Source organism: Polistes dominula, unplaced genomic scaffold (genome assembly GCF_049000335.1).
Source record: "Polistes dominula isolate Pdom_NZ unplaced genomic scaffold, Pdom_raw_medaka contig_79, whole genome shotgun sequence".
Taxonomy (NCBI): domain Eukaryota; kingdom Metazoa; phylum Arthropoda; class Insecta; order Hymenoptera; family Vespidae; genus Polistes; species Polistes dominula.
In genome coordinates this window covers 1,449,581-1,475,242 of record NW_028300916.1, presented here as the reverse complement: position 1 = coordinate 1,475,242, position 25,662 = coordinate 1,449,581, and the positions used below count along the sequence as shown (strand labels likewise).

The 25,662-nt window shown below is 29.8% G+C and overlaps 1 protein-coding gene across 1 annotated transcript; it reads left to right on the top strand.

Annotated features, from left to right (window-relative positions):
• LOC107074367 (uncharacterized) lies at positions 1 to 24,623 on the top strand. The gene is made up of 8 exons (XM_015335736.2): positions 1 to 604; positions 2,814 to 2,917; positions 5,320 to 5,499; positions 5,611 to 5,793; positions 6,427 to 6,609; positions 20,077 to 20,259; positions 21,030 to 21,114; positions 21,483 to 24,623. Exons 1-8 carry the CDS (start codon positions 156 to 158, stop codon positions 21,550 to 21,552), a joined length of 1,437 nt encoding a protein of 478 aa, XP_015191222.2. The 5' UTR covers positions 1 to 155; the 3' UTR covers positions 21,553 to 24,623.
• The last annotated feature ends 1,039 nt before the right edge of the window (positions 24,624 to 25,662 follow it).

The window sequence follows — 25,662 nt, the reverse complement described above, 5'->3', positions numbered from 1 at the left end:
GAAAAGAGAAGAAGAAAAAAGAAGCTAACGAGAGAACGTTATCGATAAAACACTCGACTCAACCCTCGAGATCTTTCTGGAGAGGGCTAATTTTAAGAAAAGATCCTTGAGAAAGTAAGCCTAAGAGCCGAGGTATCCTCGTGAGATGATCAGTCATGGGTTTGGTTAGAAGAACCACGATACCCAACGTTATTTTTTTACCACTACTTGTTCTTACATTTTTAGGACAATTGATTGTACCTGTTATCAGTCGTATCATTGTCCCAACGAGTAATCCTTCGTCATTTATACGTACGACCAAAGCTGTCAAATTGTCATCGGGTAATATGGAAATAATCAATGAGATACAATGTTCAAATCGTGTGTTACGTTTAACGTGTAGATCCTTAAGAGCATTCATTTTTGTATTGGAAGCTGAATATCAACCAAATCGTACGGAATTTTGTGGATATCAAAGTCATATGTTAATTTCGAAAAAAAACAAATTTCAATTGGGAAATAATAAACGGGTCAAGGATACCAGACAATTACGTGGAAATTATATCAAAGACGAGGAGGAAGACGAACGTAATCTTTTCGACGTTAGGGCTTCCTTCAACAGAAAGTAAGCTTATTCTCTCTTTTCTTTTTTTAATATTAGAATATTTCGAAACTCAATGACCGCGAGAGAGAGAGAGAGAGAGAGAGTAATTGAGAATATTCGATTACGGTTGAACGATAGTTGCTGAGACCACAGAAAAAAAAACCTTTCAAAAGGTAACTTATATATTTTATTTTTATTATGACCAATCAACTATTACTATCTCTAATTCATTTTATATCAATTGTTCATGTTTCAAGAATTTATTTTTGCTAAATAAAAATAAAGATTAATTTTGAATAAAATTGATAGGTAAAAAAAATGAATCTATCCTGTGAGAATAATTTTGTAAAATAAAAATGCATCGAACTATTTTTTTTTTTTAATTCTTCTTCTTCTTCGTCTTCTTCTTCTTCAATATTCGATTAATCGTACAACCCACGCACAAATATCTTTTTTTTTTTTTTTTTTTTTCATTTTTCTTCCATCTTGAACAAGGACTCGATATGAGAAACGGCACTTGAGAAACGCTTATTGCGTCTCGGATGCACGTCCAAGAGGGTGGAATCAAATCACGGCTTTGATGTCGAAGAGCTTTAATTGCTTCTGTTGAGAAGAAATAGGGGAGGAGGTTGGTTTCAAGTTACCGAAGGTCGATTGAAAAATGACGTAAATCGACTGACTGACTGACTGACTGACTGACTATGTGTTACAAAAGAGAAAAAAAAAAAACAAAAATGGATGATACTTTTCTTTGAAGAAGAGAAGAGAACATCATCAGTCATCGAAAATCTTTTCTTTTCTCGATCATCAAGATTAAATTAAATACAATTTTTGTCGAATAATAAAAAAAAAACAAATTGAGAGAAAATTAAAAACGGGAATAAAAAAAAAAAAGAAAATTGAAAAACAAATTTTTAAAAAAAGATTGAAATACGAAGAAGTTAAAGAAAACTTTAAACTCACACGCGTATACGTTCGTTTTATTTATTTCAAAAGACCAGATGTGTGTGATGGTTGTTTAAAAAAGTTATGCGATTCGAATTTATAACGTTTACTTACATTAGACATTATTTTCTTAGAAAGCAACTACGAAAATGCAATATTAACCAGAGACGCGTAAATAAATTCACTAAATTTAAAGGAAAAATAGGAAAAGCAATGATTAATACATCCGGAAGATTTTTTTATAGTTCGGACGTATGAAATAACTTTAATTTTCAAATATTAACTTTTTTTAATAATATAAATATTTAATATAATATTTATTTTTAATTTTTATAATAAAAATATTTTATTATCTCTTTCTAATATATATATATATAAATTTTTTATATATAAAATTTAAATTTAAAATATTATAAATATGTAAAAATATAATTTATAAATAAACAAACTTAATTTCTAATATTTTATTATAAAATAAAAATGCAAATTTATATAAGAAAAAAAGAAAAAGATTTACGGTTTGTTTCTGTAACATGTTGCAAGAGATTCGTTATCTGTCGTAGGAGAGGAAGGAAAAAAAAACCTTTTCTTTAATTTCATTCGGAAGAAAGGGTTTTTAGCTTTAAAAAATTCATAAGAATTTGCAGTCGTGTCTGACACGAGAGAGAAAGAAACAAACAGTAAGAGAGAGAGAGAGAGAGAGAGGGCTATTTTATTCCTTCTATTTTATTTGCAGTAAAAAAAAGTAAAAAAATAGGAAGAGGAGTAGGAGGAAACGATAAAATCAACGAAGCGGAAAAGGGTCGAACATGGGGGGTGTAAAAGAAGAGTAGGTGGCAGGGGGATGGATCGAAGGGTGTAACTACGTTAACGAACCCTTTTGCGAGAGGGTGAAAAACAAAGAATTCCCCTTCATATTTAAGCTCAACTCTTGCATTTAACGTTCGTTGGTTCGTTCGATACGAATGATAGCAACTAGAATCGCGATTTTTGTTTCTTTTATTTCCCGTTCTTTTGCACCATTTGTTTTGTTTTTATTTTGTTTGTTTGTTTTTTTTTTTTTTGAAGGACTAACGATCGAATGCATCCTTTATTTCTGTGCACTGCACCAACCCTTATCATTTCTCATGTCAACTGACAATGAAATTAACTTTTTATAACTTAGAATTTATTCTGTAATTTAAAATGGAAGGTTGACACGAAAATTCGTCAATCAAATTTATATGTTTAAAGTTTAACTAATGATTTTTATTTTTTGTTTTTCTTTTCTTTTTTTTTTTTGCAGATGTTCCGGTCAACATCATTGTCGGTACAATTTGAGCAACGACCACCCAGGAACGACTTATTGGCATCCAGCTGCTATCAAATTCAAATACGCATGTGTTCCTGGTGAGTATTTGATATTCGAATGAATTTTTTTTCTTTTTTTATTTTTTTTTTTTTTTTTAATTTTTCTTCTTCAATTTCGCATCTTTCATATTCATTTTTTCTCTCTAAAAAAAAAAATAAAAGGATGCACATGCATTTATTTACGAAATATCATTGTATTTTAAATTATTCTCTTTTTTATTATTTTTTGTTCTTCTTTTTTTTGTTTTGTTGTTATTTTATCATACGAGGAAAGATTTATTATCGCTAATATTATATTAAAGCTGAGAGGTAAAACATCGGTGGTGCATGTTTTAGTACAACAGGAATAATAATTCTCAACGACGTGACCCGTATCCTGCGTGACGTTGACGAGTAATTAATCTTCCATGTATTAGTTGTATACGCGTTTATATACAGGGTGATCTGTAACTGGTGGTACAAGCGAAAAAGAGGCCGACTCTATATGAAAAAATAAATCGAAAAAATAAAATAAAAATTTTTCGTTTGAAGCTTTGTTTTCGAGAACATTAACTTTGAATTTTCGCAAAATACGCGGTCTACTTGATCTGATCAGTTCTTAGTGTATTTCCGAAAAGTTCGTAAAGTATTTCCGAAAAGTTCGTAAAGTATTTCCGAAAAGTTAGTAAAATATTTCCGAAATAACGAGACATGATCAAGTAGCCCACGTACTTTGCGAAAATTCAAAGTTTATTTTCTCGAAAACAAAGCGTCAAACGAAAAATATTTATTCGATTTTTTCGATTTTTTTTTCATGTAGAATCACCCCCTTTTCGCGTGTACCACCAGTTACAGATCACCCTGTATATACACAATACTACATATCTATATATGTTTAAACGTTGGACTATGGATGATATTAAAAATCGATAACAAAATTAAACCATAACATCGATTACCTGACCAATTATTTATTTCATTTATCAAAATTTCTCTCAAAATCTACCCTCGATATAAACTTTATACAACTATTGAATTTTATTCCACCAAATTGTTATAATAATATTCTACCGTTTAAACACGTGAAATGATTTTTCATTGTTAGTCGTGAAATTATGTTAAACGTGTCATTCATTTTTACGATCATTGAACAGGAATATAAAATAATATACCGTCATCTATTTTATTTCGAATTGATTTTGCAAAAGCAATCAAATAAAAAAAAAATGTGTTGATTCGAATCCATTGATGGTTGTATATCGTTTGGATCGTTATCGATTGGACCCACCATTAATCGTAGATAAATCAGGGACAGCTGCATAGCAAAGTACGAAATGAATGGGACCCTGACAAAATAGAAATGGGGACAGGGTTTACAAATCCCTAAAGCTTAATGGAGGGATTTTCTTTTCTATGTAATTCACTTCTGGACAGAACTATCGAAAATTCCATGAAAATCGGCGTGAAATGACCTATAACGAGAACGAAAAAAAGAGGAGTAAAAAAAAACGAAATAAAATCCTTAGATAAAAGAATTCGAAACGAAACGATTCTGATTCTGATTCAGTGATTTTCTCTATTGATACGTCGTATGTGTCTACTTTGTGTTAGAGATTCGTTTCTCGATTCACATCGATTTTATTTCCTTTTTATTGTCAACTACGTGCTTGCTAACGTAACTAGAAGCTTTTAAGGGGTAATCTCGATGACTTGAAATAAATGAGAATAGAAACGTGGGTAGTAGTGGTAAAAGGTAATCGATAAAACAACGTGGGAAAAATTCTCAAGGGAAGATACTTATATAATGTTACTTAAGTAAGAAAATTTATTTATTATTCATTTGTTTCAAATACCTATTTCTCTGCATTTTATTATAATAAATGTAATCGTTCATTTACAAAACGTTAGAAAAAATTTGCGTTCATCTATACTTGAAATTTCATTTCTAACTAAAGATTATCAATTATTTGAGTGTAATTACGAGATAGAGGAAAGGTTAAGGGTAGAAGGGTAGAAACTACCCCTTCGGCGCCCTAATATCGGAGGTCCGGATCCCCGTTTAGAAGCCCTACTTTGAGCGCACTCTCCGAATGAAAGTAGGGCAAGGACAGACCTCGACGACATCTTCGTCGACACACCCCCCCCTCCAACCTATACACCACCCCCACTCACCTATCTGACATCACACAGTTCTAATGGATCCTACGGTCACGCTCCAGATCGACAAATGGACCGCAACCGACGCAGATGTCGATCTTTCTAACCCTGAAGAAAGTTGCCTTTTGAAAAACGCATGAATCATTCTAAACAAATTAGAAAAACATATTTTCTCTTTATAGTAATATTTAATTAATAAATAAAATCAATTATAAATGACAGAAGGTGTGATTGGAATTGTTGATTTTATTTATTTATTTTTTTTTTATATGGTAAATTATAATGACGAATATTATTGATTTCAGAGATAGCGGTTTGTAAATATTGCAACGTTGAAGTAAAAATACCCAAAGGTGAGGAAGGAGGTTATTTAAAATCTCCAGGATACCCACTCTATTATCCAGGAGGTTATTCCTGTGGTTGGACCTTTAAATCATCACCGGGTGAAAGAATAGTCCTTACTTTTCACGACCTAAATATTCGCAGTAAGTTTGTAATATTTCAGAAATTAATAATATATATATATATATAATTAATCTTATTATTAAAATCATACAATTTTCTTTTAAATTGAATATTTATAAATATTTCAACAGGCCCAGAATCGAATGGAACTTGTGTAGACGTAGTTAAAATTCGAGAAAATGGAAACACTTTGTTCGAACGTTGTGGTATCGCAGCTGGCATCACAATAATCTCTAATTCAAACCTGGTGACCCTTGACCTGATAGCCTCGACAAGACTTTATCCTGCACGAGGATTCCTTCTACAATATCAAGGTCGGTCTATGACTTATTTGATTTAACTATGAATCATTTCAATCTGTATGCAATCTTTCTACACTGCATACTTTAAGAACACTACAACTACTACTATTACTACTATGTTTTATTTAACTTGTTAACTATAAACATTTACATTACGTTTGATACTCACTAAAATGTAATTCAAACATGTCGTGAGTAGATAACTGGCTTTTAAGATAGATCCAACCAACCAACGATTACAAAACGTATGGTTGTTCTATCCCAGAAATAGCATTGGATATTTCTGGATAGACGATAGACTACTAAACCACCAACGCGACACGTTACAAATATAACTTAATTCCTTTTGATTAAATAATTTATCATTATAGATATTTTATCAATTAAAAGTAACACAATAATATTATTATTTTTTTTAATATACTATTTTATCATATCCAATTTAAAAATTGAATTAATTAATTTTATTAAATGTACAGAGAAAAAATAAATACCAAAGTTCTATGATTTTTAAATATTTGATATTAATATTAAAAATTATAGAACTTTCTTATTGGCAAATTTTATCTGCAATTCTCTTAAGGGTAAAATCGATATCAATAAGTATCTTGCATTTACATAAAGTAATAGCAATACTGTTTTCAGTGTTACGCTGTCCAAACGTTTCAGCACCAAACGGAAGTTATATATCGAATGATACAGTGACGTCAAGAACATTCTCGTGTAAATCCGGCACCGTGTTTCCCGACACGAGGAAAGAGAATAGAATACTTGAGTGTAAGAACGGAAAATGGAACGAGAGCATCGATAAGTTGCCTACTTGTGTTGGTAAGAAAACAAAAATCCAAAAATCACTTTCTATCTACGTTAATTAATTTTCTACAAAGCGAATTGTCGACTGGTTATTTTGTATACACGTATAGAATAGTAATTAAGGAATTTGAGTTCGTAATGAAATAATTTATTATTAACATTATAACAATTCGATGAAAAATCAGTGAAATGATTAAAAAATCCAAAAAAAAAATACACAGCTTAGAAATATTTTAAATATTTAATATTATATTTATAAATTTATGTTTATAAATTGTAATATTCTATTTAATATTTTCAATAATAATGTATAGCAAATGTAAACGAGGTAACCAGTCAACAATGTGTTAATTAACATTCTTTTTACTAAAATTTGAGATATAATTAATAATATTGATTATATAATTGGTAGATGTATATGATGAAGGTTCAATGAACTTTAGGTATAAGTCATTATATTTTTTATCAATACTTTCGTATAATATCTATAGTAAATCAAAGTTTCTTTGAGTACAAATATTTCAATTATTAGTCAAACTCATTATTATATAATAGAAAAATCATTTTTAATTTAAAGTTTAATGTGTATTATACAGATATCATTTTCGTGATTTAAAGTTTGAATGTGATCTTACAGTTATCGTACCCTCCTATAGATGCCGGCACACATCTTGAACATTTTCTTCTTCTTCTTCTTCTTCTTCTTCTTACACTTGACTTTTGTAATCTATTTTTATCGCACTTTGTACATAGATCCAAGAACTTTTTCTTAGTTCTAAAACTTTCCAATACTATTCTATCTAAAACTATAAAACTATCTGACTCAAAAGTTATATATATATACTCATCGCTTTAGAATTTTAATTCAAACATCTAGAAACTAATACCACTACCTACGATCTATGAACCTTCCTTCTATACAGTACAAATCCATTTGCATGCATTTGATATACAGAATCGATAAGTAAGACTTCCTATCAAACGTTAAACGCATATAAATCGACCAGTTAAACGATCGGTTTTCGATATTCAATTAAAACTCCACTGTCAATATTTTATTTTCAAACAATTACAATTATTTTATTAATTTTTTTTAATATAATCTAACAACGAATTTAAATAACGATATAAATCAATAACTGCACATTAATTATATATATAAAAATAAATATTATTTCAAACACATCAGTCATGTGACTACACACGGTACAAATTATCTCGTTAAATTTAATATTAAAATTGTAATTAAAAAAAAAGAAAGAAAAAAATAATATTAAAGTATAATAAAATATGATAGTATTATAACTGGATCGATTGAACGTAAATACGAGAGGGTATGGGAGTTTAGAAAGGGGTTAGAGATATAGGGTGTTGTAAAGAAAAGAAAAAGAAAAAGAAACATAAAAAAAAGGAAAAAAAAGTCCTATCCTAGGACGAGGTCCTTGAGATCGATAGCACGTCCCTTTTTGTGATAGCCGTCTGCTCGGGAACCCCATGAACGTCCATCGGATTCGAAAGGGGAAAGAATGAGTTGGGTTTGATGGTGGGGATTTTAGTACAGTGGTGGGGTTCAAGAGAACGAAGGAATGGGTTGAAAATGGTATGGTGGGGGAATGGGTTGGAAGGAAAAGAGGAGATTCGCATTATCTCTTTCTCTTTCTATTTTTCTTTCTCTCTCCCTCTCTATCATTCACGGTGAATACTCTTGGGGAGGTAGGGCAAGAAAGAGAGAGAAAGAGAATGTTCATAAAAGAGACCACCATACCAGGTTCGAACTCAACGCAACGCATCGCGACGCCGGTCGTCACGACACACCACGTGTGTCTGTTACTAAAAATCATACACTTACTCCGCGGTGGTGGTGGTAGTAGTGATTCAAATCGCTCAACGTTTTATATACAGGTGCATCCGTATATTATTTTCATTTTTCATTTATTATCGTAAAAAATTTCGTAATAAAAAAAAAAATAAAATAAAAGACTTCTCTCCCCGATCGATTGAAATTCGATATTTTCGTGATAGATAATATTGCAAAGAAAATTGCTTTTCATAAGGATTTACTGAAGATATTATGAAGGATTTCTATCAAGGGAACGAAGCACGTTGAACTCAGGTAGATTATTATCTTTTTTTTTTATGAATTTAATTTCTATGTCATGGATAAATTTAAATGTTAAATGTGACACACGGACTTGGTTCTAATTAACCTCGATAATTGTTTTCATTAAAATTCATTTTAATCATTTCTTTTTTTATATATCTACTAACGTTGAATATATAAAGTATGTAAGAATTATTTTTTAAATCGTTTATATTGCATTGTATCGCCCACAACGAATGAAGATTAAATCTTTGTTATATTTGTCGTCTTGGGATTGGTTTAAAAAGTTTTCATATCTTTTCTCGTTCCCGGTCAAATAAGATAAATGTCTCCTATCGTTATTTATTTGATTAAATGAGATATTATTATATTATTTCTTCACTTCAGATAATAAAATCCAGAGAGAGCTTCTACATCGTAAGTAACAAATATTACAATAATAAATTAATTTAAAATTGATCAACAACAAAAATACAACATATTTTATTATATTTATTTTTAACCACCACACATTGCTTTTACTAAAAATTATGTTGATTATCTTACTTAGTTACGAATAATTACCTAATTATCAAGAACAAGTTTGTTTTTTAATATTATAAATGATACCATATGACTGTTTTTATTATTACCGGTTCAACAACTGCATTACAAACTGCATATCAATATGCATACATATGCATTTCAAATGAGACAACAAGAAAAGAAGAAAATATGGGTATGTTTTATAATATATTCAAAGTTATATTCATCTACTACACTCTTTGATCTTTCTTACATTCTTTATTTAACAAATTGATGAAAAACATACTTCGCGAGCATTCTTCCGGATTATGAAAATGAAGTAACAACGAATTTGAGAATAACCCGATTTCACCCTTCCCTCCCTCCCTCCCTCTCTCGCTCTCTCTCTCTCTCTCTCTCTTTTTCCCTCTTTTTCTTCTTCTATTTTCTTTCGAAACTTGAAAGCTCGAAAGTTGCTTATTACTCGAGTAATAAGTACTCGAGAGCGAACAAAGACAGGAAAGATTTTGCTGTCGGCAAAATAAAGAATGAAAAAAGAGAAAAAAAAAAAAGGAAAAGAAACAATATCTTGGTCCCTTGTTCCCTTTATCTATTTTTCTTTTTTCTTTTTGCGGCGTCATCGTTCATTAATTAAAAAGACTAGACAAGACGAAAGTTCGATCATGCGAATTTTCGAATAACCATGAAAGAGTAAGAGAGAGAGAGAGAGAGAGACCTTTTGTGATGAATCAAACGTCACTTTCGATCGTTTCGTTATTACAGAATAGAACACATATGCATCTATAGAAACATATGAATATATATATTATATATACATAGGAATGTTTTACACTTGGAAAAGCGAGTCGTTTGAGATGAAAACCGTAGTTTCCGTAGTGGAAATAGAAAGAGAAAAAGAGTGAGAAAGAGAGTAGAAGCTTTTTAAATCGCATGTTGAGAGACATGGCGATGGTATGGGATGAGTTTGAAGCTACAGAAGCTGGCTACAAGCTATACTTTATACCCAGTGTGCACGCATTTCGAATGCATGCATAATTCAGAGGATATTCAACAACGCCGGATCCCACTCGGCTTCGGAACCGTAAAAGAAGAAAAAGGAAGCCAGTTTTCATCCTGACATGAGAGAGAAACATAGAGAAAGAGAAAGAGAAAGGGGTAGAAAGAAGGTGATGGTGGGGGGATAAGGTGGTAAAGGAGGTGGTAACGACACAGCTGGAGGAAGTTGTTTCTTCTCTCTCTTTTTCATTCTCTCTCACATCAGTTTATCTCTTTTACTCTCCCACACTGTTCTCGCCCGGTCAAACCGAACTACCGATAAATTTAGAGTTCCCAGAACAAAACGACACATGTTATATATGTGTGTGTATATGCGTTTAATTCTCCCGTTCCCACTCTCTCTTTCAAGTGTTACTGCAATTTTTTCAAAACTGGTTTTTAATACAACTATCAACCCAACCCCATAACTCTTATCGCAAATTAAACTTTGTTTGTTTCCATTTTTATATTTTTTCAATTAAAAACTTCTTTAGAATCGGTGAGATTTGAAATGTTTTTCTGGAGCTTCGAATATCTTATTTATATATCATAATATAAAATGTTGACCTGTGAGAAACGGCAAAGTTATATTTTATTTTTATAATTGACCATCGTTAGTTTTCCAATCAAAAAAGTAAATTGAGTAGTATCATTTCACAATATCCAACAAATCACCTTGATTCTAAAAAAGTTTTCACTTGAAAAAACCAATACACCCACACACTTATTGAAACTTCTTAATTTCTAAGTATCAGGATAAATAGTTAAATACTTCAATACTTATATTAGATATATGTACACACCAAGAATAGTAAGTAGGTAAATTGTTTTCGTCCTGGCTACAAGAGAAAGATAAAGAGAATGTGTATAGGTTGATACCCAATGGGTAGGGGTAACTTGGTTCTCTCCCTCTTTTTCGTTCACTTCGATCACTCTCTCCCTCTTTTACTGGTTGGTTCGAAGCAACGCCACCACACGACGACGACGACTACGACGATGACGACGACGACGATGTTCCCTCCACCATTCGACGAGTCGTGTGCGTCAGCCTGCTAGCCAGCCAGCCAGCCAGCCAGCCAGCAAGCAAACAAGCAAAGCAGGCAGGCAGGCAACCAAGAGAAGGAAGGAATTTCGAGTCCCAGTCGCCATCGGCGTTTCTGTTAGCGGGATCGTCGCGACTTACGTTCGTTCTTATCGCCCTTTCAATTTTGTTTTCGTCCATCAATGGAGAACACGCTTAAGCGCTTCTCACGTTTACGTATTACGCACGCATTGCGATTACGTTCTACGGCAGCACACGCGCGGTATCGCGAACAAAGGGAAAAAAAAACCCCCAAGCAAAATATTTTGTTTTCACCTCATTCACATTTAACTTTACCCTTACGACACGTTGATTTTTATTGTTCTTAAATCATTCGGATCTCTCTCTCTCTCTCTCTCTCTCTCTCTCTCTCTCTTCGTCAAATTTCGATTCGATTGAAAGGTGGATGGATTATTTTACGATCTTTTTTATTTTTTGTGATATCAAAACTAAAAGAAAATTTGATCATCGATTCACGGTGAAAAAGGTTTTTGTCTTTCATTATTTATTTAGTTTTCTCTTTTGCTTTTAGTAGTTTTTTTTTCTTTTATTTATCTGGAAAGAGCTATGAATAAAGGAACAATCATTGCGTCAGGGTTACGTCAAGAGTTTGTTTCTGATGCATTTGAGAAGATGAGACAAATTGGTGAAAGAAGAGTTTATGTTCTTTCTCTTTGTTTTATTTGGAAAGGATCGTTGTTCAAGGATACGTGCCTAATTAAACTGAAACATCTTCTTCATCTTCTCCTTCTTCTTTAAATTTATTTGAAAAATATCATAAATTGCTTCAAGTACTCATATATTTTCTTTTGAGAATATCTATCGATTTATTTTCATTCTTTTTTATTTAATAAACGTTTATCATTTTCATTTACAGTATGGAGATAAAATTGAAAACGTGTTAAAGTTTCGACGATTGTTTGTTATTTTATTTAAAAACTTTCGAGAAGTTATATTTAGTAATATCAAACTATTAGCGATAACTATTGAATATTTGAAAATTTTAAACTACCAATAAGGTTATTTCTTCAGTGACAAACACATATTACAAATATAGATAAAGTTCAAGTACTTCAAACAAAATCACGCGTAAACATAATGCATTTGAATATAGAACGTTGTGATTTATCGATTGGAATAAATTATTGAAAAAAAGAATAATACAAAACGGAGATGATACTATCTTACGAAATTTCATATATCGTAAGATAAGAAGATTAAAAATGCCGAATGCAGGAAGAAAGAGAAAAATATCGAATCGTATGACTTGGAATTGAAATAAGAAAGATCTACGCGCGAAACCGAATTTTGCCGAAGTTAAACGAATGTTACTATAGTCTCTATGAAATGGGTGTTACAAAAATGATCGAGAGTAGGAAAATATTGACGTATACATTCGATAAGATATAAGAGCCAAAGTGAAGCATTTTGTTAACATAGATAAGAATAATATATATATATGTATAATACGTATGTATAATCTTATACCTGATACCCATACATACATACATACATACATACATACATACATACATACATACATTCATACAAACATACAAACGTACGTTCTGTTCTCTGCAAATATATCAGGCGTTTCTATATCTCTTTTATTTTTTCTTTTTGTATATATAGTTCTCTGTATGTTTTCTTTCCCTATATCATACTCTTTTTTCCGAAAGGGGTTAAAGATCATCTGTTAGTAGAAGGCGATGATTTGAACGTGAACGGAACGTCTTTCCCATCACGCCACGCGTCGTTCATCTCCGATAATAAAATCGACGAAATTACATCGATCTCATTCAGTTCGGTTTCTTCCGTGAACGCAACAGGGTTCGTGCCAATTTCAAACAACAACAAAATAAAAGAAAATGTATATATACAATTATTATTATATATTACATTAAAATATCATTTAGTAATATATATATAATAATTTTATTTTTATTTGTTCTCAAAGTTCAAAAGACAATTCTATTGACGCAATGACGAATAATTTGTCATCTTGGACTATTTAATTCTCATCGATACAACGAAAAGAATAGAGGAAACAAAGTTCATACTAAAGAGAATTAAAGAGAGAAATAAAAGATAAGAAGGAAGAGAGAAGAAGTGCATCCATCTCCGAGTATTATTGGTGAAAAAGGTTGAACGAAGAGAGGCAAGTTTTTGTGCGCGGGAACCATTTCGTTTGGTGGAGGCAACTGAGAAGGAAGGTCGTGTCTTGTCTTGTCTAACTAACTAACATAAAAAGTTTGAACGAACGAAGAAAAGAAAGTTTTTCTATATTTTTACAACTTTTTCTTTTCTCTTTCTCTCTTTTATTTTCTTTTTTCGTTTGATTGAAAAGAAAAAAAAGTTACGTGAAATCGTAAATGCAACGATGTATCGTGTAGAAACGCGTAATTGTGCCAAATTATAGCTAAAATCAGTTTTAATAGTGTTCAACAGAAGAAACAAACACATATATATATATACACAAATACAGACGTCTATATACATATATATATATATATACCAATAATTACTTAATTATCTCATCAAGAGAAATTATCCACCTTGTTGCTTCAAAAATGATACGAATCTTCACCGATACCTTCAGAAATTTAATCAGTAAGTTATATTTATTTTCTTATATTTTGATATATTTTATATTATTATTATTATTATTATTATTATTATTATTATTATTATTATTATTATTATTATTATTATTATTATTATTATTATTATTATTATTATTATTATTATTATTAATTAAAACATTTGGAACTCAAAATTTCATTGCCGCAAATATCAAATCCCGCCAGTGTTATTATATTGTTTAAACAAAACAAAAACAAAAACAAAATAAGAAAAATATATTCGTTAAGATCTTGACATCTATGTATCGTTTTCTTTCACTCATTTTGCACGTGGTTTAATCTCAGTTTCCTTTCATCTTGGACATGCCCTGGCTCGTGGTTCGCACGTGGAATACGTGACTGACGCAACGTATTGAAAAACTGCAACAGAGAGAGAGAGAGAGAGAGAGAGAGAGAGAGAGAGAGAGAGAGAGAATGAATTTACCAATTCTATCTTTATATGCGTCTTCGTATCGATAGCTCGAATGTGCATGGCGTGCAATCGAACGTAAAATGATTTTCCGCGTCAAGTAACATTTTACGAATCGTTTCGACGTACAAAAATATATCTAAAAACAGAAATAGGAAGGACAAAAAAAAATACTGAAAAGATAAAACTTAAAATTGTAGAAAAAGAAAAAAGAAAATACAAAAATTTGTCGCCTAATGAATATTTCAATAACGGGGCTATTGAATTTCTCCTACCGTTTCATAATTTCATTCGAAACGCTGCTATACAATTAATTGATATGAAAAAATAAACTTCGTATTCTTCTGTCGTTTCTCTTTTTTACTTTATTTCAAATTTTTAATCTGCATATGTGTTCTATCTTTATTTATCTTTAAATTATTCATTTATTCTTTAAATTCGTACTTCTATGTTGCATTTTTTATTTTTGTAAAAAAAAGCGAATCGTATTATTTCTTTTTCTTTTTTTTTCTTTTTTCTTTTTTCTTTTTATCAAATATACATTTTTACGTTTTTACGAATAAAAGTAAGATAAACTTTTACGTACTATTTTACCATACTAACACACATTGTTATTCTTGTTAGTATTGCACGCATTTTTTGTTATTATTTTCTTTTATACAATTATATTGAAATATGCACGGTGAAGTTATTTCAAGAGTCTTATTCTTCTTCTATAAAAATCTTGACATAATACAGTAATAGGTTTAAATTGATTTCGTTTTTTAATTTGATCGATCAATAAAAGTCATCGTATCATACCAAAATACAAAATAATTCATGCTGGAGTAAAAATTCGCACGAGATTGTACGTAGATGTTTGAATCATCAAAAATTATGACCTACATTTGAAATTCATCGCTAAAAACAATAGCTTTCTCTTCCTATTCACTCCTTTTTTCGTTTTTTTTTCTTCACGATACTTTTTCTATTTCTTTTTTCTTTTTCTTTTTCTTTTCTTTTTCTTTTTCTTTTCTTTTTCTTTTTCTTTTTCTTTTTCTTTTTCTTTTTACCGAAACAACATGCAACGAGTTCCATGTAGATCATGATTAAAAGATCTCTTATACATATGTAAACTTAGATTCATGTATATACGTATTTTCTACATCTAGTTGCATAGATACTTATACATATTATACTTTTGTAGAATTTGATTTGTTATATATTCAAAAAAAGAAAAAAAAAGCAAAGTAGAAGGCATCGTTGGAATGGTTTTTTTCATTTATAACGAATGTTTCTCAAAATCATCAATTTTTGTTGCATGTTAAATGTTTTAAATGTTTATAAGCTATTTATAAGTTAAAAAAAAAAAAATGATTGTGACAAATACTTCAAATGATATTAAGTTTGAACGGAATATTTCTGAATTTAAAAAGTTTTAATTAGACAAATTATTTTTCTACACGCATGCATACATTACACTGTTACATTATTAAAATTTAATCAGCAATACAGAATGGTGCAACAAGAACTCCAATATTAATCTGTTAATGAAAATTTCGTTCAAAGAGTCGTCATCTGTAACAGGAATCTAACGAGATAACCATTCATTGGACAGATATCATTTTCCACCCCTAATTCTCACATATGCACTAATTACATCGATACCAATAAACATGAACATTAATTTAATAAAAAGAACAATTTGTTGCTTTTTTTTTCTTTGCTGATTTAAAATTACATGCATTCTTGTTGCCCTATATTATATATTATTATATATTATATATTATAATAAAATATAATATTAAAGGAATTGTTCGCGAATGGGTTTTAATTTAAGGGAATATTTGAAAATCAAGAAAATATCAATAAAAATGAAGAAAAGAGATATAGAGAAAGAGAAGAGGGGAGAAATAGAAAGACAGGAATAAAAGTACATACAAACGTTACATACATGCATACATACATACATACATAAAAACATATATATATATATCGAGTCGTGTAAGATCATCATGTCAGCTCGTGGATCAAGTGGATTAGAAGGGCTACGAACAATTGTCGTCGATTGACAAGGATGGATGAAAAGAGTCCCCTTGTGAGCCCACTTGAATCGCATCCACTTTAGTACGTGCTAACACCTCCGACCATTTCGTGGGTCAAGTTCCTAAACTTTCAAAGAACCTTCCGAACGATCAGTGGTACTACGATCATTTTTTCCCAATAAACTAGGATCATCGATCAAGTAAAAAAATATAAAACAGAAATAAATTAAAAAGAAAATATTTTCGTTAAACTAAATTATATGATTGGGTGTGTTCAAACGTAGAGACCGAGTCATGCTAAAAATCTAAATTTATTTAAACAAAACTAACAGATTTGTTTATAATAAAGTATTTCTTTTCATGTTCTTATTTTTCATTTTACTTTGTAATACTTGTTGAGTAAAAATTGCCGTGCAAAACGATTTCAAGGTTTTTTGTGATACGATGATAATAATTAACACGTTGCCGCAAATGACGGCTATAGCCGTCCGATCTTCGTATTTCTAAGCACGATCGTCAAATTAAAAGTGTGCGGCAACGTGTTAAATGTAATTTCGTTTCGATAATTTGAATACTTGTTTAAACATAACGAGGTCGATATATGGTTAAGTAATTTAATACGAAATTAAAGTTAATAAATTATTGAATGTATCTCTGACGTGTTTTAAAAAAGGTCGATAAATTTTGTGATTAAATTTAACCTATATAGTTACGATTTAGATAATTGTGTTTTTGTTAACGCTTTTATCTTTTTTTTCCCCATTTTGTTTTTTAATTCTTTTTTTAAACAAAAAAAATATGTACTCGGTGTTTCCCATTGACTCATCTTCACATGTGACCAACGCGTGTTCTACATGGAAAAAAAAATAAAAAAAAAAATAAAAAGTGCACATTGTAAAAAAGTAATAGATCGATAAGTAAATGACCCCTATTAAAGATCATCGATGTTTTTTTTTTGCTTCAAAGTGGTGGTGTGATATCTTTGACTAATAAAACATGTGCATGAAGGTGATGGAAAACTTGTTATCAATCTAATTAATGTAAATACAAAAACGTATCATGGTTAGTTATTTTTTTTTTGGTTTTTGTTTTGAAATCAAATAGAAAAAAAATTATAAATTAATAGAAGAAACAATTTCAATGAAGTTAACATACACGCCAGAAGATTTTTATTATTTCTATTTCTTAATCTGTTTCTTATCGCAGTGGTGGTGTGATATCTTTTTATTAATAAAATATGCGAGCTAAAGTGACGGAAAACTTGTTATCAAATCTAATTAAAGAAAATAAAAAGATATATCATAATTAATTAATTTTTTGTTGTTGTATGGTTAGAAATCAAATAGAAATAAAAATTATAAATAAATAGATTAAACAATTTCAACAAAATTTTAGCACTAGCTAAAAGATTTTTATTTTCTATTTTTTATTATTTTTTTTTTGTTTTTTTTTCAAAAGAAATCGTTCAACCGAATGGATAGAAATGAAGGAAAAGAATGGAGAGAAAAAAAAAGCAAAAGTTAGAAGCCATATATCGTTGAAACGAAATTGCTACGCATTGTTCGACTTGGGTTTCTCTTTAAATAATATCGAAGGCACGCAAATTGTGTTGAAAACAACGTGCATAAAACTCTTTTACGAGCAAATTCATGGTTTCTCCGACCGGTAAATGATTCTTTTTTTTTTGCGTGTATGTTATGTCTAGCAAAAGATTTTTCTTTCATTTTAAAACTGTACTATTTGATAAACCGGATTTACTTACGAATGTGTAACACAAACGAATATTAAAAGAAAATATTATTTCGTTCTATTATATTTAAAAAAATAAATAAAAAGTAAAGAAAAAAGTTGAACTGATATTCACCTAAACCATAGAAATCATAAAAAAAAAAAAAGAGAAAAAATATTGGATCGATGAAGATTAAACGTGGATTCGAGATAATAGGAAGTACGATAAAAAGAAAAAATATGTTGCAGATGATAGACCTACCTACACCACATATATATATATGTGTGTGTGTTGTATATGTGTGCGTTAGAATGAGATAAATTTAAGTGTCGTAAAACAAAAATATAATTTTATCGTTTAATAAAAATACTACTTATGATAATAAAACGATTAATTATCACACGATAAGGTAACGATAGATGTTCTCTTTGTACATTGTAACTATAAAATATTTCTAGAATTTTTTTCGAACTTAGTAAACATACATAAAACATTTTTTAAAGTGGACAATTCTATTCTATTCTTTGAACATGCAGCAGCATATATCATTCACGTAATTCGTAATAATGGAATGTTATTCTACGATCACGAGTTGCGTGTTTCATCTAATCATTGAAAATAATGACAAGGAATTTGTCATTTCGTGTGCACATCATTGTTAATAAAGAAAAAGATAAAAGACGTTAGTTAAAGTTTCTTAACATAATAAAGAACATTATACAGTTGATTGTTAATCATATCGTATACGATCATGTTTATTTTATTACAAATTAGTGCATTTATTTTACGACAACAAATTTAATGATCGTAGGAATAATAAACGAACAGTTTTGTGTTTCATTGCATCAAACAAAAATATACTACTTCTTTGTCATTAATTATTATAAATTATTTCCTCTTAATCATTTTGTTTTTTCTACTACGATTTTTATCGTCTTCTTTTTTTTCTAAATTTATTATATTACAAAAAAATATACTTAATATCAAAAATTAATGAAAAAAAATATACCGATAAATCTCGATCCTACTCTCGACGTGTTTTTGATTACAAAAATTATTATCGATTTCGACAAAAAAATACATACAATAACGAAACAACTTCTCGCTTGTTAAAAATTTTAACCACACAAGAGTATAATATGTATTCTAAAGGTTGAAGAGGAAAACCACCGATGAATTCGTCCAATTTGTACGAAGCAACGTTTTCTCGATCTGGATAAAAGAGAAAAAGACAAAGAAATACAAAGAAAGAGAAAAACGAAAGAAAAAGAAAGAGAAAGAGATCTGTAAAAACGATCGTGGAGGTATAGCGGTACCATAAATTGGATTTCTTGCGCCTCGAGAGAAACGGAAACGTGACCGAATTGTACTTGTGTGTTTCAATACGAATAAGGATTGTTTTTAATGTATTTACATATATCTTTATATGTACAATCATACATTTCAACCTATACGGTACTTAAGAAGGCAAACACACAAGAACTGTTAAATAGAAATAATTAATACAAAAAATTCGAATACAAATGCTATTGGATATAGATGAGATTTTTAAATCATTCGATCAAAGACTGAAAATCTTTAATATTAACGATAACAAAAAGATGATAAAAAATATCTCTAAAAAATACCGATCAAAGATTAATCAAATAGCTGATAATTTAAAATAAGACAAATATTCTTTTTTTTTATCATTAACAATACAATATATAGGAATGAATGATGGTGTAATGGTATACAGTTACGTTTGAAGAAGGAGTGTGATCGATCAACTCTAATTTTAAGCTTCAAATATAGACAAATTTCAGGGCTGTATTTATTAGTTCCAAGATCTTAATGGGGTTTGCTTTTTGTATTAATAGAAAAATCAAATCTTTGTTTAATTCTTTTTCTCTATGATCGAAATTGTTAATAATTATTTATTTTTTCTGTTTTTTAGCTACGTCAGCGGTGATTCTTAAAACGGAGAACGAGCAACATCATTTGTCGAGTCTGTCGGGTGACAACGTCGTTGGTGCGGGGGTGAGAATTGGTAGGGGCGAAGGCGCAATCGCAAACGAAAACGGTCAAATTATGGATTCGGCGCAATCTGCGATGATGAAGCAAGCGGACTACGTCGTAGGTTGGTGAACTTTGTTACTTATCATTTTTCACGATAATATATCACATATTTCATTGATATAAATAATCATATTATAACAGTGAATCATTATAAAGTGTCATTTGAATTTTATAAATGGTGGAACGATTTCATTCACGTATTTAATTCATCTAATACAGATTTGGATAATCAATAATATTGTTAAGATTAATTTCGTGTCCCCTTATGAGAAATAATTTTGTTACATATTTCCGATTCCGAAGTGTTTTCCTTCTCCGATGATAATAAGTTTTTATATTGATGATACGCGTAACACAGCTGCAAACGAGTAGATAACATTGAAGCAATTTCTCTTATGTTAATTTTTTCTGAAATCGATCTTTGTACAATGATGTTTTTTTTTAAATGCTAATAAGTAATATTTTATTCCATTTTTATTATTTTTATATAGATTTAATTTATTCTCTTTTTATCACACGTGTATATTTTATAGTTCTTTTTTTTCTTTCAGTACAAAATTAACCGTACAATATTCACGAATCTAAATATATTTATATATAAAAAAAAAAAAATTAAGAGAAACAAGTTACGAATGTCATCCTATTAGTCACACAACTTGTCTAAAGTTCACTGTGTCATGTTTTCATAGCGATCAGTTGTAAAACGAAAAAGAAGATAATGATTATAATGATGATGAGAGGAGTGCAGAGAGAAGAGAGCAAACACTTTGACTGTCGGTTTATTTGATACTTTAAATAGATTAATTAATTCGATTCTTTTTCATTTTACAGATGTTGTACTTCCAACCGTCCTGATCGCTTTATTGTTCGTTGGAAATGCCATCATTGTCTACATTATATTCCAGTATAGAAAGAGGTAAGACATTATTTCTAAGAATATTTTCTTACGCTGTATTTGCTAATTATTTTTCTTCATTCGTGTCAAAAAAATAAAAAATTAAATGTCTTTAGATAAATCATTTAACATCTAATACAATTCTTGTCAATCACGACTAATTTATAATTTAATTATAAAATTAATTGAGAATAATATTAAAGAATTCTTTTCAATCTCTAAATAAAATTTTACAATAAAATTAAAATCATAATAAATTGGTATTATTTGCATTGAATAATTGTTTACAAGAAAAGATGTTAAATAATTTATATAAAAAAAAAGTAAGATAAAAATAATAAAAATATGAAATATATAAAATACATAAAAGAAAATGATCCTTTTTACAGAAAAATTCCAACGACAGAGCAAGGAGAAGAGTTGGCCCTAAGAAATACAGCGGATGTTCCACAAGTGTGATTCCAAAGGAAGAAGACTAATTACCTTTAATGTCAATTGTCGTTTAAGCAAAAAGTTAATCAAAGGCCTAGTTCGTATATATGTATATATATACACTTTGAAAGAATAAGAGGCGTCATTTAATAAAATGAAACACTCATTCTTTATATCTACGCAGATGCTAAGATGGTATACGCCATGGGAAACATAATACGTATAAATCCCTCTTCAAGAATTTTATTTTAAAAAAATAAGAAATAAGAACAGGAAAGATACAAAATAAATGAATAAATAAATTAATTAAAAATACTAATAAATTTAACGTTGCATACATGTATACTGTGAACATTAATTAGTACATATATATATACATATACGTTATTGTATGTGTAAACGAGTAGGATGTACTGCTGCCATGACATTGCGTATACTTTTAACGATAGTGCATTATAATGTAAAGAGAAATAATATATTCTATATTTCGTCCAAATTGTGAATAACTTATAAATAAAAAGAGATGTTTTCTTAAATAGATTAGGCTACTCTGACAAAAGAAAAAAGTAATTAATTTCGATTATAATTTTATCGTTTGTCTATATTCTAAGATTTCTTACATCAAATTACGAAATCTATAACGGACTAAAAGATGTTTAAAAAAATTCTTTTTTTCTTCATATATAATCATAATACATTAGTACATACCATTTTTGTCTTACATTAAATCTGAAACATATATGTTAATAAATTCAACATTTTATTAAAAAAAACATATTTTTTAAATCTTTTGTAAACCTGTGCAAATATTCAATGTTATATTTATTATGGACTTTTAAATATATATATTTCATATTTAGTATTTATATGTGTGCCTTCAGAAATGCATTTATACATATATTATAAAAAGCAAGAGAAGAATCGAAAAGGTTTGTTGTTAAATCCAACGATGATCACCTGTAACAAAAAGAAAACTATATTAATCACACAATCAACTTATGCAATAGCCTGACATATTAATCGTCCAATTCGCAGATGCACTTTTTAATTAAATTCTCTATTTATTTTTATCAAATATCTATTTAACGTTACAATGAAATTAAATTTAAACGCGTGATTTTACATTTACAAAAAATAAAAAAAGTAAAAATACAAATATTAAGTTATTAGAGAAAATAATATCCATTAAATATTATGACTAATAATTTTAAACTGCATTATGTAGAAAAGAAAAAATTACAAATTTAATAAAATACGATCATAGTTAAAAATCTTAAAGACAAGACAAGAAAAGAGAAATTATTTGACTATTTACTGAACGTTATTTAAGCTTCAAAATTTAATAGTAACGAAATTTTTAATGTTATTGATTCTAACTAAACACATATGCATCTTTTTGACGATATAGACACGAATTTGGTGTCCCAAGGAGATAGAATGGTCCATCATCTCCAATTACAACTAGAAATTAATGACGAGCAAAGAAGTAAAACACAAAAATATAAAATATGACTAGAGAGCCATTCTCTAAAGGTTCGAACTTGCTGTTGAACCTTTGAAAATAACTCAGTAGCCTGTAGTTGCCCTCTTGAGCCACAATTAAGTGGGGGCCTCTTCGGCATTAAGCCTCTTCTTTCTTCATTCCATGAAAACTGCATTTGGACATTTTCTACGTGCGAGCAAGATAAGATCTTTCATACTAATTTTGCAAATGAATTCGTATTTTGTTATGATTCTAATTCTCAATTATTACAAAATTAATTTACATTTCGCGTTCACTTTTCTAGCTCGTAGACCATCAATGAACTTAGAGTTTATTGACCATACACGATAATATTTAATCGAATGTCCAAGCAGATAATTTCCCTCGATGACCTAATAACACTTCGCACTTTTAACGTCGAGTAATAAAATCGAATTAAAATAAATAATGTAATAAATGTAATGCATTTTCTTGCAATACCTTCATTTCATTAATATGTTATATTTAATCTATATCAAATATTTCCAGCTGTAAGAGGAAATCGCGATAGTGCGTAGTGCTAATCCTGAAATACTTAAAACTAAGTATCAAATGCATCAAAGAATTTGCGAATTTGATTCGACTCTATCTCGTTCGAGATAAAATCGAAGTAGAAATGAATCTTTCAAATGGTTGCAAATACCTTTGAATCATGATACATAATAAATATTACAGAATAGTCACAAAATAAATTAACAAATCAAGCATAAAAGAATGAGATGATCAAATTTTGTAACAATTCTGTATAAACCAGAAGGCGGAATTTCCACTCCGGAGTGGAAGCAAGAAGTCTAATGCCTTTCCTGGATCCTACCTACTTAAATTAAAGTTTTCACATTCATTCAGAGAAGTATGCTACCTGCCTGCCTATTACCCATATTTTTACCCATTTTAAGAAAAAACATACATACCCACCCACTCACTCCACGGTTCTCACACATACCACCAGGGTGCAAAAGCCTAAACTAGAGAGCATGCCCCGGGGCACCTCCGACACCCTAGTTCAACCGCGTATTTCTAAACTTATATTCTATAAGGTTACGTACCAGTTGCTGTAATCGTCTGCTAAGGCTAGTGATTATTGCAAATAAAACTACTGCAAAAATACAAGTATACACTAGTATATAAATATGCATACTAGTAATGTACAAGTATATCAAAGTTTCCACATATAAATGCAGTAACTCTACTATGCAAAACGATTATTAAACAAATTAGAAATATTTAATTTAAATATAAAAATAGTAGTAGTGCTTTGAGTATTTAATGATGTATTAAATGAATAAAAAATATCGCGAAACGATGTACAATACACAATACCTAATACGCACACACAGGTGTAAAGTACATCATGCAATCACTAGCATAATAACAGCCGCCAATAGGGGAAAAAACTAAAACTAAACCCACGCTAACTGTTTCTCACCCATACGTGTAACACCTGGGCACACGCATAGATGAGAACGCAGAAAGTATGGGGGGAGAAACGGGAGATTAGTATATTAGAAGCTGAAAATCCTGATCTAAAAAATATGATTAAGACATAAACACATAAATACATTTGTATAAAAATTCATCTAAGCGACTAAGGACTCTACAAGTCATTTGGTGAATAATAACTTAAACAAGCGAATGAAAAAAAAAGTTACCCCATATGAAACAATTATAGTTTCGAGGTAAAGATGTATTAAAAGACTCTACAATGATGATGGATATTTTTTGCAAACCTCGGACGACTCCTTTCATTAAGTTGGCTGTTCTAATGAAAGAACTGGGCTTTGAGCCGCCACTTAACTGCCAAAGTCTATCCGTCGCGAATGAGTTTGTCTTCTTGCTCATTTATTTAAAATATCGAAATATCGACATATCAAAATTAATCTCAATGAAATAAACTATGTACGAAGCAATGCATGTAAGACATTTATTACATGCTTTTCTGGACGAAAACGAGTAAATTAATGTTCGATTTCATCACTACTGACCATGAACAAAACACGTAATAAAAAAGAGAGTGCATTCATTAATTGCATTATTAATTAAATGAATTTAACCGATGAGACAAGAAAACCTATCCTGAACTAATAATAAAACATAGAATAAAATATACAATTTTCATGAGTAACTCCTAAAAAGGAATTACTCATGTGCTCGTCAATAATTTATTTAAATAATTACAACCAGTAACTCGTGCCGATTTGGATCTTTCATCCTCGGCATGATTGAGCACTGGAGGGACTTTAAATAAAAACTCACGGTTTAAGAAGTTCTGCGATGGCTCCAAAACACTCCTATTTCGCAGCAAGTATTGCAGTCTGACGATGGAAGACGATACTTGATTTGCCATTGAAGAAGATCCATCAAAGATCCATCGAAGAATTCATCCAACATCTTTGAAAGGAAGAGAATCCATGGTTATATTTGTAAAATAAAATAGTACAAAACGATAAGTTATCTGAAATATTATCCAAAATCATATAAAATAAAATCGAATAAAATATAAATAAAAATGAATACTTACAATGCATTCCAATGGGAAAGAGCTCAATGGCATCACAGTGATGCACACCTCGCGTGAATCTAATAACGCGATATAAACGAAAATAAGAAACTATAGA

Bases quoted from the DNA above. Each gene is read 5' to 3' on its own strand.
- LOC107074367 (XM_015335736.2), top strand. From the start codon at position 156: ATGGGTTTGGTTAGAAGAACCACGATACCCAACGTTATTTTTTTACCA. The intron at 5,794-6,426 runs GTCGGTCTATGA...TACTGTTTTCAG, and splicing joins ATTCCTTCTACAATATCAAG to TGTTACGCTGTCCAAACGTT. The intron at 21,115-21,482 runs GTAAGACATTAT...TCCTTTTTACAG, and splicing joins ATATTCCAGTATAGAAAGAG to AAAAATTCCAACGACAGAGC.